Source organism: Alligator sinensis, unplaced genomic scaffold, assembly GCF_000455745.1.
Source record: "Alligator sinensis unplaced genomic scaffold, ASM45574v1 scaffold773_1, whole genome shotgun sequence".
NCBI classification, from domain to species: Eukaryota; Metazoa; Chordata; order Crocodylia; family Alligatoridae; genus Alligator; species Alligator sinensis.
This window is the reverse complement of record NW_005842403.1, coordinates 444,218-456,267: the sequence shown is the minus strand read 5'-3', so window position 1 is coordinate 456,267 and position 12,050 is coordinate 444,218. Positions and strand designations below refer to the sequence as shown.

General features: G+C 45.9%; 1 protein-coding gene across 1 annotated transcript in view; it reads left to right on the top strand.

Annotated features, from left to right (window-relative positions):
* The window catches only part of LMOD1 (leiomodin 1), a 38,527-nt gene that overhangs the window by 20,782 nt on the left and 5,695 nt on the right, over positions 1-12,050 (top strand). The window contains exon 2 of the mRNA XM_014522849.2: positions 10,219-11,802. Within this exon, the coding sequence (XP_014378335.2) occupies positions 10,219-11,802 (1,584 nt within the window). The remainder of the gene's footprint in view (positions 1-10,218; positions 11,803-12,050) is intronic.

The window sequence follows — 12,050 nt, the reverse complement described above, 5'->3', positions numbered from 1 at the left end:
GGGCATATCATTCCATGTCCCCTCCCCTCCCAGACTGCTGGGCTTGGGGATGCACCTGTCCAGCTTCTCTGGCCAGTCTGCCTGCTGTGGCAAAGACTGCTTGGGAGAGGGGGCCATACTGGCACTCCAAGTTGGCACCTGGGGCTGGTGCCCCACTTGCCCTTCCCAGTCATGCTACTGCTTCTTAAACCTTTTTTTTCTAGCCTGCGTTTGTCTAGTTTCATGTTCTAGCCATCGGGTCTTGACATGCCTTTGTCCATTAAATAAAGATCCTTATACTTTCAGAAGTCTTTTCCTTAGTAAGTACCAGATAGTCGGTGATCAAGTCACTTTTTAACCTTGTCTTTAGACAATCTATTGAGAAACTCCCTAGATAGAGTTTCTATAGACTTTGGATATAAGGTGCATTTTTCAGACTTTGGATAATTCTTGTAGCTCAGAACTGGAGACAGAGTCTAGTGGTCTCACTAATGTGGCACACACTAGTAATAACAAAAGGCTATTTCTGCTCAGTATTTCCACAGCTTATGCTCTCAAGGATTGTGTTTGCTTCCTTAGCCACGCTGTTGTGCTGGGAGCTCAGGGTCAGTTTATTTGCTATCATGACCCCTAATTCCTTTCCTGGTCACTGCTTTTCAAACTGCAGCCCCCCACCCTGTAGGTGTGACCTCCATGTTCGGTTCCTGAATATAAAACGTTGCACTTTGATTTGATATTGATTAGCTTTAGACAATGGACATGTCCTTACGAGATCCCACTGGAAACATTCCTACTGGATAATGATTATTTTTTTCACGGTTACCTGCTGTGACCCCTATTTAGCTAGTTTATAACCCATTTTTAATATGCAGTATGGATAGATGGCAGTACCGGCACCTGAACTGGAAAAGTTCAGGTTGAAGGCAGGATGGATATTATTATGTAGCAGACAAAGTGACAAATATAGACAGCAGTCTCCTCCGCTGCAGGCAGTGGGACAGTGGGATTAGCTGTGTCAGCAGAGCTTTGTGGCTGTATTTTAGTGGCAGTACTAGGAATTGTGCATTTACACAGGTACAAAACCCCCCAGGACAGCTCATGTTCTTGCCACATGATGAATAAGATTGGCAGTGACTCACTCCTGCGATTGTCAGCCCATCCCTGCCAATTCCCAGAGAACAATCCCTGGCATCAAGTTCCAAATGAAATGGCTCTTCTTGCTTCAGCTCGTCCCGCTGCCTTCTGAAGTCATTTGGGTCATCCTCTACTTCAGTATCAGATTAAATTACCCTCTCAGCTCCCTTTGGGCCTCTCTTGGGACACTAGGGAACCACTGTGTATTCAGACAGTTCCTGCACAATGAAAATCAGTTCCAGAGCCACGAACCCAGTGATCCCAATACCATGAGAACAGAGGCTTCTGAACTAGTTTGTGCCTAATGGAAACTTTGCTACACTCCTTATTTTGAAGTTGCAGAGACTTTTACCCTGAAGTGCTGCCATTGCCAGACTAAAGAAACTCGGGCACGTCTACAGCGGGGACCTGGTGGCCATCTATAAACTTACTAAGGGAGACCAGCGGGGTTTGGGAGAGACCTTGTTCCCCCGAGTGCCTCCCGGAGTAACAAGGAATAACAGCCATAAGTTGCTAGAGAGTAGGTTTAGACTAGACATTAGAAGGCACTACTTCACAGTCAGGGCGGCTAGGATCCGGAACCAACTTCCAAGGGAAGTGATGCGTGCTCCTACCCTGGGGGTCTTTAAGAGGAGGCTCAACGTTTACCTGGCTGGGGTCATATGAGCCCAGTATTCTCTCCTGCCCAGGGCAGGGGGTCAGATTAGAAGATCTACAAGGTCCCTTCCGACCCTACTTCTATGAATCTACCTGTGACACTTTGTCACTGTAGCAATGCGCTATGGCAGCATAGTGTCCACAGGTGTCTACACGTGACCAACAGCTACTTCACCATAGTGGTACGCTCCCCTGTTCTAATACGCTGCTACAGTGAAGTAGCTGCTAAAAATAACCATGTGCCGCACATGTACAGCACGGTACAGGCAGTTACTGCACCATGCTTTTGTACTTCCAAAAGTACTAAAGCACAGCATAGTAACAACATCACCATAGGGCAACATGTAGATGTGCCCTCAGAGTCCTTCTAAAGCTAAATCTCAGAGCAAACCCAAAAGGACTCTGCACTGGACACAGAGCCCAGAAGAGCCTGTCTGCAATGGGCACAGGATTTAAAGCATCTGGTTAGATGAGAACCATAGAGAACTTCTTAGTTAAGAACAGTAAAAAGTAAATATTAATGGTGTTAGAAGTGCTAGTTATTCTATCAGTGCTTCTACTGCAGATCTGTTAAGCACAGATCTGCTAAGTGTCCTATTTTTCTCTTATCTCTCCTCAGTTGGAGAAACCTATTTGTGATTCTGTCAATTCTTCGATCTTTCCACTCTGTCTGCATTTCCTACATGGCAAAACATGTTTATATGCCTCTTATCCCAGTTCTTCCTTCATTACTTCCATTTTTCCAACAAGGTCTCATTATTTGCCACTCAGTTATATGGAAGCTGGCTTCTTTGGATGTCACAAGCCTGGAACCCTTGCTACAAGAGGCCACAATGCTGCCTTTATAACTCTAAGTGCTTGGAGTAGTCGAAGAGTCTCAACATTGTCAAACTTCATTTAGCTGAACAAGAAAAGAAAAGAACTGGGCTGTCCATAGCAATTGGCTCCAGGACGTAGCAAACAGGCTTAAAGAGCTTCTCAGGTGAATGAAGGAATGATCCGCCTTTTCTTTTAGCCATGAAGGGCAGCAAAGCTTATAGAAATGCCAGTTCTTACCCAAGCATCTGTGCATTGATCCTAACTGGGGAAGGGGAGATAAGCACTTCCTGCCCTGTTCCCACCACACTGTCACCCTAGAACAGGGGTGGGCAAAATACAGCCCAGGGGCCGGATCCAGCCCACCAGGCCATTCTATCTGTCCTGTGGGGCCCCTAAAAAATTAGAAAATTAATATTTATTTGCTACTAGCTGCCTGTCAAAGATGACAGGAAAAAACAAGAGGAAGCTAGTGGCAGGACCCAGCAGTAAGGTCTGCCAGCCCTTGCCCCCCCAACCAGAAACCCTTGCCTAGCAGAGGCTTCTGGTCTGGGACCATGGGGCTGTTCCTGCTTCCCTGCGCCGGAAAGGGAAATGCGGCCCTCAACAGTTTGCCAAAACTCGGTAAGCAGCCCTTCGCCCAAAATAATTGCCTGCCCCTACCCTAGAAGGTCATACACCAGGGGATCAGGGGTGAGAAACAGGGTTCCACAATGGAGCAAAAGGCTTAGGAGGCAGCAGTTCAGGAATAAGGCATCACCAGGCAGGAAGAAGGAATCAGAAGCCTAGGACTACACAAAGAAACATCCACTGAGTAGTTTACTGGGCACCTGAGAGAGTAGGTGTAGCTACATCCATACAGGATGTACGTATATAAGTACATATATACATACATATAAGTAGGCAGCTACATCCATACAGGAAACTAGGGCCACCTTGAAGTAGTTAGCTAGGTCACTGGCAGCTGGGCTCATCTGGGTAATGAGGGCCAGTTGGGGACTAACTAGCTCATTGATGCCCTGACTTCTCACATTGTTGATTGATTTGTATCCTAGTAGGACCAAAAGGCCCCAGCCAGGCATGGGACTTTATTATATTGGACACTCTACAGGCCAAATGGGAGACTTTGGGCCTAATGAACTTCCAAGCTAAAGACAAGACTGATGAATACAAATAGACAACAGCTAAGTCATGTCTGTGAGGACATGCTTCCTCTTTCAAACATGAGAGGTGGCATGGCTGTATGGGGGCTCAGTGGGAGAGGGGCTGGGGACAGTCTATCACTGACGGTTCCACAGGAAAGTGCAATGACTGAGTCAGGTTTCTTTGTCTGGAGCAGTACTGTAATAGAGGGATGAAGATGTCTAACTGGGGCTTTTCTTCTCTGGTCTACACTTAACATTGTGTTGGCAGAGTTGCATCAGTCAGGTATGAGTCCTCTCCCCACAAGAACTGACATAGCTGTGCCACCAAGAGGTTGGTGTAGATGCAGTCATATCAGCAAAATGTCCTTGTGGCAGTTCACTTTATTCCAATAGGGCAACTAGTTTAAGATGTACTTGAAAAAAAAAAGTTTTCCCAGTTTAAGCTGCTCTCCAAACAGATCTGCCAGGACAGCTCCACCTATACAGGTACACCAGGAAACCCTTATGTATAAACAAGGGCTTAGAGCATGCAATATCTTGAGATAAAGATTTGAGGGAGAGAAAGCTTTTAATTGCATCTGCTGCCATACACTTATGCAATGAGTCCCTCCTACTTTTAAATGATATGTAAATACCTACTGAACTGCACAGCGGGCCATGGGACTGGAAGGCAAAGGAAACCTAGCAATAGCAAGAAGTACTGTGCTTGCAGCAAAGGAAAGAACAGATGAGGAACTTTTGCTGAGGAGGCTGTTATGGTGAGGGGTGGAGAGGCACTGGTTCATGGAGGTGTAGACAGGTTGGCTGTGGGAGTGGGAGAGGTGGGTCAGGTCACTGTGGGGTGGGGAGGTTGTGGGATTGCTGTAAGGAAGAGATGGAGCAGATGGGATCACTGCAGGGAAAGGAAATGTTATAAGGAAAGGAGGGGGTGGGAGAGTCATTATAAAATGGGATTGCTATGGGCGGGATCAGGGTTGGGTTGCTGTGCAGGAGGGAGGAGATTGGGTTTTGTGAACAAGGGAAGATGTTTCTAGGGAAGGAGTTTGATGTGAGAGAAGGGAAGTTGTTGCTACAGGGGGAAAAGGTGGTACACGAGGGAAAAGAGAAGAGGGAGGTTACTAAGGAAAGAGGAAGGGGCTGGTACTGTGCAGACCAAAAGGATCCAGTTCTTTGCCTATGCAAGTGCTCTAACTGGGGAGCTGGGACAGGATAGATGCATGCTAACTATAGGAATAACTCCTGTGCCCACTGCAAAGATCACTGTGACAGAATGAGCCTCATTAGCCTCTGAAGCAAAGAAACTGTCTGACAGCAACTACCACACGCTCCTCGGGCTGGCCAGTTGCCTGTTTTGGACACCTGCTGCTGGAGCCCTGTTCTTTCCTTTTGCAGGGGCTTGGGCAGTCACAAATGCTGTTACTTATCCTTTCTTGTTCTCAGGTTCTTCATCCAGATGTCAGAAATGGGTGCTTGTATCTCAGTGAGAGGAGTCACTCCAGCTCCTTTTCTTCCACCACTGAGACAAGATCAAGTTTCCTTCTCTTGGGAGCTAGATCCAGAATAACAAAAAGAAAAGACAAGGCTGCAGGTCATACTTTACTCCAGTGGCTGCAAGGAAGGGGGAGCTCCTCAGACACCCTCCCCCCAGCAGCACACTCCCAGATGGGTAACAGGGCTTGGTAGTTTGCATTCCAGGCTGGATAGGAAGGAACTGGCAGGAATCATGGATGCAGGACTGTTTAGCTGTCTGGTATATACCCTTTTGCTGCATGTTTAGATCCACGATGAGGAGCCAAGAAAAATCTTAGCTAAATAAACAGAAATCATGTCCCAAATGGTGTCTGTTTATACTCCAGGTACAAACAGTATCCAAGGGCAGCTCTGCTTAGAGCAAAGCCAGTTTTTTCCAAAGAAAAAATTCTTGTTGTATGCACATTCAGCAGCACAGAATTGGCAACCTGTACATTGCGCACCATGGAAACAATTCAAGCAGAGATGGGCCTGAGCCAGACACAAAAATCCCTGAAGCAAAGGCCATTCAGATTTGGGCTGCTGGCTCGATTCTTTTGGTTGGAATTTCATTTCAGGTGGTTCTGGAGTTCCCCTGTAACTGAGTTTGTTGATAGGGACGACTTACAAGCAGGAATCCATGTTTCCTGTTTGCCATGGAGAAATGCGGTAAAATGTGGATTTTCTCATTTTAAGGAGAAAAAAGGTGGATTTTCTCATTTAAAAGAGAAGAACGTAGATTTTCTCCTTTAAATGCGAAAAACATGGGAAACAGTTCCCCTTGCAGGCTAGCAGGGTTCCAGCCTGCAAGGGGCTGGGGGGAGTGGGAGGAGGGCGGTCAGGCGGGGGGAGCCACATGCATGTACAGGGCTTGAATGCTACTGGGGAGGGCAGGGGGCTGTGGACCCAGGTCCCCAGCCCCATAGCCCTGGCAACTCCGGCAGGGGTGGGAGCTGTGGGTGGGAAGTGAGGGGCAATGGCATAGGCAGGGTACCAGCATATCATGGCTGCTCAGTGCCACAAAGCAGGCAGCAGGCGGGGGGCAACAGCCACACTGGACCCACGTCCTGAGCAAAAGGGGCAGGGGAAGCAGGGGAAGCTCTGGTTTTCCATGACAAAAAACCCAAAATCAAACACCAACATTTATAGGTATTTTATATATATATATATATATGTATATATAGTGGCATTTCATTTTAACTGCAGAAAAACATGGATTTTTGTTTTTTATTCAGAGAATTTGCAATATTTGGCGGGGGGACAATTTGCAATTTTTAAACATAGAAAAAGTTGTTCTGAGAGGTCGGTCTTAAACTCCCAAGTGTCAAAGGCCCCACACAGAGAAGTTTCTTTCTCGGCCATGTCCTCATTCCTTCCAGGAACAAGGTAGTATGGCTGCTGGGACATCTGGAGCATCCTGTCTTCCCTCCTGTGAACCTGAGCCCTCATAATAGTCACAGCAGCTGAGCCCGGTCTAACAGCTCACCTTACTGTCAAGCTGTCTGTTAGGTGGACTTCAGTGCATGCCCGGTGCTTACCCCTGAGCAGAGAACCTTGGCCACCTCCCTGTGAGGTCCAGCTTCCTCCGTTCTCTTCTGAACGTTTAGGGAAGACAGGAATACTACTAGCAACAGTGATTAGCACACAGGCCGAACCTATTCCATGTAGCCTGTGTAGGGGGACCACCTTTTCAAAATACATAAGTGGGACACATGCCCCCCCCCTGCTGCCCCCTGGACAAGCTGCCCATGGCTCTGTCCCGCTCCCTGGCTGGGCCCCGCAGCTGTGCATTGCAGCCCAGGCCCCATGCACTACCCTGGACAGGCCTCAGCCCCAGGCGCCAACCCTGCCCTGCTCCCTCCCTCACTGTGGGGGCTTCAGTCTGCCCCCTTTGCCCCCTGCCCCTGCTTCACCTATGCCCCCTTCCCCCCATAGATTTACCTGCAGGCACCTCGGGGAGCTGCTCTCCACTGCTGCCTAGCTGTATTGCTGGCCATGTGCGTATGTACACATGCTCACATGCACATGGTGCCCCTTTGTGTCCTGTTCCCCATCGCCCCAAGTAGTCCCTTGCAGACTGGTACTCTGCCAGCCTGCAAGGGGAAACCAGTGGTTTCTCATGTTTTTCTCCTTTAAAGGAGAGAATCCAAGTTTTTTTCTGAGTTAAATGGAAAACATAGATCCCTGCACATGATACTGGGATGCTAGTTGTTTGACTGTGCCAAGGGGAATCCAGGACAAATGCTGTCCCTGGGACTTGATGCTTACACTTTGGGACTGTCCCACCCAATTAGGGATGCATGGTCACCCTAGCCCTGTGTGCAGAGGACTACGCTAACTTTAAAGTAGGCAGTTCAGTGACTGCAAGACAAGTCCCACTACCTTTTAGGAAGCCATAAAAGGGATACAGTGAGGTACAAGATAATGAGCCTGAAACAGAGTTTACAGGAGACCATTGCTACACATGACAGACACAAACTACAGATCATTTATTCCGATTTGTGCTTCAGGTGCAAGGTTAGCACTTGCCCGTGTAGCAGATGCTACTCACAGGGCTTGTCTACACAGCAGCAGTGGCGGGTCCCTGCACGCTTCAGCCACCCGAGTCTGCTGACAGACACCAAACCCAGAAGTTTACCAGTGAAACATCAGAGACTGATGGCTCAAAAGGAGGCACCGAGGCACAACCCAGCCTCTTGACTTATGGGCTTGGACTGTGTCTGTGGATGCTCAGAGGAGGTGTGGTGGGGAAGACCTCGTCTGGCACTGGGCTGCCAGCTCCTGCTGAGACTTCTTGTTTTCTCCTGTACCCTGGGTCAGCAATTTAGGTACCTCCAGGGTTAGACGGTAGGTTTTGAGGATAAACATTTGAATATAATTGTCCAGTGTAGCAGTTAGACTTCTATCTCTCTATGTGGATCTAGCCTAAGCTCACCCACGATAAACTGTTAAAGAAGCTAAGTAGCCTGGCAAGAGACAAAATATTGTCATAGATGAAAAACTGTCTGGGAAAAAATGGTGCAAAGATTTTAGCTTAGTTAAGACCAGAGAGGACTGCAAGGAGCTTTAGGGGGCCCTAACCAGGCTAGGTGGACAAGCAGCACGATGACAGATCAAATTTAAAGTTGATAAATGAATAGTAATACAAACAAAGGGCAGCAGGGAATTTAAAATATTCAGGGTGCTAAATTAGCTCTACCGACTCAGGAAGGGGAATAGTACAACAGGATCAATAGAGACTTCTGTGCAGGGTGCAGCTACAGTTGAAAAAGCAAACAGGACATTAAAAGGCATGAAAAGAATAAAATGGGAAACTCCATAGCAGTAATGTCGGAGTGATGTTGTAACTGCAATGGTCCAGGAACCACTGGTATGTGAGAGGCGAGGATTTTTTTGGGAGGAAACTTTTACTGGACCAACTGTGTCTAAAATATCTCCCAGCTATGCAATTAGTCTAAGGCTAGCACCCCAAAAAATCCTTGCCTTTTGCAAATATCATAATGTCATTATATAAATCAATGGTGCACCCTCACATGAAATCTTGGGCCTTTTATTGTCCACCCATCTCCAAAAGATAATGCAGAACTAGAGGGGGTTCAGAAAAGGGCAATAAAAATAATTAGGAGCTGGAAAATCTCTCCTCTGATGAGGTTGAAAAGGTTAGGATGTTATTTTACAAAGGAAGGAAGTAAGAGGGGACACAACAAAATAATGAATAGTCTAGGGAAGAGGCAAGGATTTCTTAGGGTGGTATCTTTGATTGGACAAACTGTAGAGTTGGGATAGAGTTAGACAAACTTTCAAATGCAAGACATTCCTCATCAGGTCACCTTGCATTCAAAAGCTTGTCTAACTCTATTCCAACTCTACACTTGGTCCAATAAAAGATATTCTTGCCTCTCATATAATTTCTGGACCATCATGGCTACAACATCACTCTTACACCTTATCATAACATGATCTAGGGAAAGCTGAGCATTGGCCTATCTTGTAACAGAGGAACGGTGAATGAAATCAAAGGGTGACAAATTCAAAATCAAAACTGTTTCATTCCAAGTGCAATTAGACTGGAACTGCTGGTGTCATTGAAGCCAAGAATGTTGCAAGTTTCAAAGAAGAATCAGAAATTTCTGTGGATACCTGGATTTATCATCATTGGCCATCCCTTGAATGGATACCTAGATTACCTGGAACAGCAGCTTTAGACATTTAACTCTTAACATATTGTTTCCAGCTCATCATGGAACATGTTATCAAAGATTTTTCTTATTGCATGCATTGGGCATGTCTTTCCTGCAGTCATAAAAACAGAGCACGAGCCCTCAAACGTGGTACAAGGACTACAGATTTTTTCTTTTGAACTGGAATGGGTTTGCTACAATTCACTTAGGAATGTCTATGGTGTTGGGTCTTTTTATTAATGCTGACTACTCATGTGGCTGCTGAGCCAGTTAGGATTGGGTGTCATTCATTCAGAGTTAGAATAGGACATGACAGCAGCAGTTTTGAAAAGGACACTAAACCTTGTGCTTTAGTTCTTCAAGACAGATTCTCAGTAGCTGAGATTAAGAGATGAACTTTAAGAGGAAAAGATTATCCTATATCTATCTACTGGCACCTGGCTATAGTCAGTGTTAGAGACAGGATACTGAACTAGATGAATTGTGGGTCTGATTCCTACATTCTTCTCGTGAACAACATATATGCTGTATGTATTATTACACTCCTTTGTTAATGTGTCTGTATATATATTGTGCCCTGTGATGACCTAGATTAATACCAAAGACTATTAATCTACTGTTTAAAAATCTAAATAGAAATAGAGTTTACAATCACTTGGCATTAGCGCTACTGACATTGTAGTATACGCAACACTGAAACAACACTGCCCAGTGCCCAACTATTTTGTTAACGTGCTACATAGTCATGGAAGTTGAACCTAATAGTTGCTTGTTTCATCCTTTTTTTTTCTTGGTAGGAAGGGAAACAAACAGAGAAGAAGAAAGAGCTCAAAAACCTTGAAGAAAAAGGGAAGGGAGCTCATTCCAAAGACCTGGGCAAGAAACAAGTTCCTGCACTGGGAAAAGAGAGCAAAAAGGAAGAAACTCTTCAGAAAACCAGTAAAAAAGAGAAAGATGAAGTAGACAGTAAACACAAAGAGGGAAAATTTCCCAATGATAAAGTCAAGGCCATGGAAAAAAAACTGATAGGAAAGGATAGAAAAGAAGATGAGAAGATTACAGCTCTAAAGAAAGAATTTGGAAAGGATAAAAGGGAAGCAGAGAAAAGTTTGGCATTAAAGAAAGAGAGAGAAAAAGATAAAAAAGAAGAAAAGGACAAAAAAGAAGAGAAGAAAGAAAAGGATAAAAAAGAAGAAAAGGACAAAAAAGAAGAGAAGAAAGAAAAGGATAAAAAAGAAGAAAAGGACAAAAAAGAAGAGAAGAAAGAAAAGGATAAAAAAGAAGAGAAGAAAGAAAAGGATAAAAAAGAAGAAAAGGATAAAAAAGAAGAGAAGAAAGAAAAGGATAAAAAAGAAGAAACAAAGAGCTCTGCTTTAAAGAAATATTCCACAGCTGATGGCAAAGAGAAATCACTTACTGACTCCAAAAAGGCATCAGAGGAAAAAATTCCTCCAGCAACAGAGAAAGAGACAAAACAGGTCCCTGAGAACAGCCTTGCCAAACCTGCTGACACCCCTCCAGGTCCGACCGAGGAGGAGGAAGATGCAGCTTCGAGTATGTTTGATGAAATCTTAGAAAGAGTGAAAAATAATGACCCAGAGACCACAGAAGTCAATGTTAATAACTCTGACTGCATAACCAATGAAATCCTGGTGCGCTTTGCAGAAGCCCTGGAATTTAACACTGTGGTCAAAGTGTTTGCACTGGCTAATACTCGTGCTGACGACCATGTTGCTTTTGCCATTTCCATTTTGTTGAAGTCAAACAAGATGCTGACCAGCATCAATCTGGACTCTAATCACATCACAGGCAAAGGCATCTTGGCCATCTTCCGTGCACTGCTGCAGAACAACGTCCTGACAGAGCTGCGCTTCCATAATCAGAGGCACATCTGTGGAGGCAAGACAGAGATGGAGATAGCCAAGTTACTAAAAGAGAACACTACCCTTCTGAAGTTGGGCTACCATTTTGAGCTGGCAGGTCCCCGTATGACAGTCACAAATCTGCTGAGCAGGAACATGGACAAGCAGAGGCAGAAACGACTGCAGGAGCAGAAACAAGCTCAAGAGCGGGGGGAGAAGAAGGACCTGCTGGAAGTGCCCAAAGTAGGAGGCCTGCCAAAAGGCTCCCCCAAGCCTTCACCGCAACCATCCCCCAAATCATCCCCCTGGTCTTCCCCTAAAAGTTCTCCTAAAAAGGCTGGGGCTCCAGCTGCACCTCCCCCACCCCCACCTCCATTGGCTCCACCGCTGATCCTAAGGAATTCGCTCTCTCCGGCCACGCAGAGGAAGATGGCAGAAAAAGCACCTCCTGCTCAGGAGAATTCACGGGATCAGCTTTTGGCTGCCATTCGATCCAGCAATGTCAAACAGCTAAAGAAGGCAAGTGGGGGGCTGAAACAGGGATGTTTGGACCTGGAGCCTCTATGGAATATTGATACACTGTTTTATGGTAACCAAATTTCAGATGTAGCTCAAGATTCCCCCTGTCTCGGCCTTTTGGCATCTGACTACGAGCACATCCTGCACTATATTTGTTTTACTTGCAAGGCCTATTTTCCTTTGGACAGCTCTGTTGGCTGAGGGGGATAAAGCCAATCAGAGGCAGGGCATGGTACTCCACTATGGTC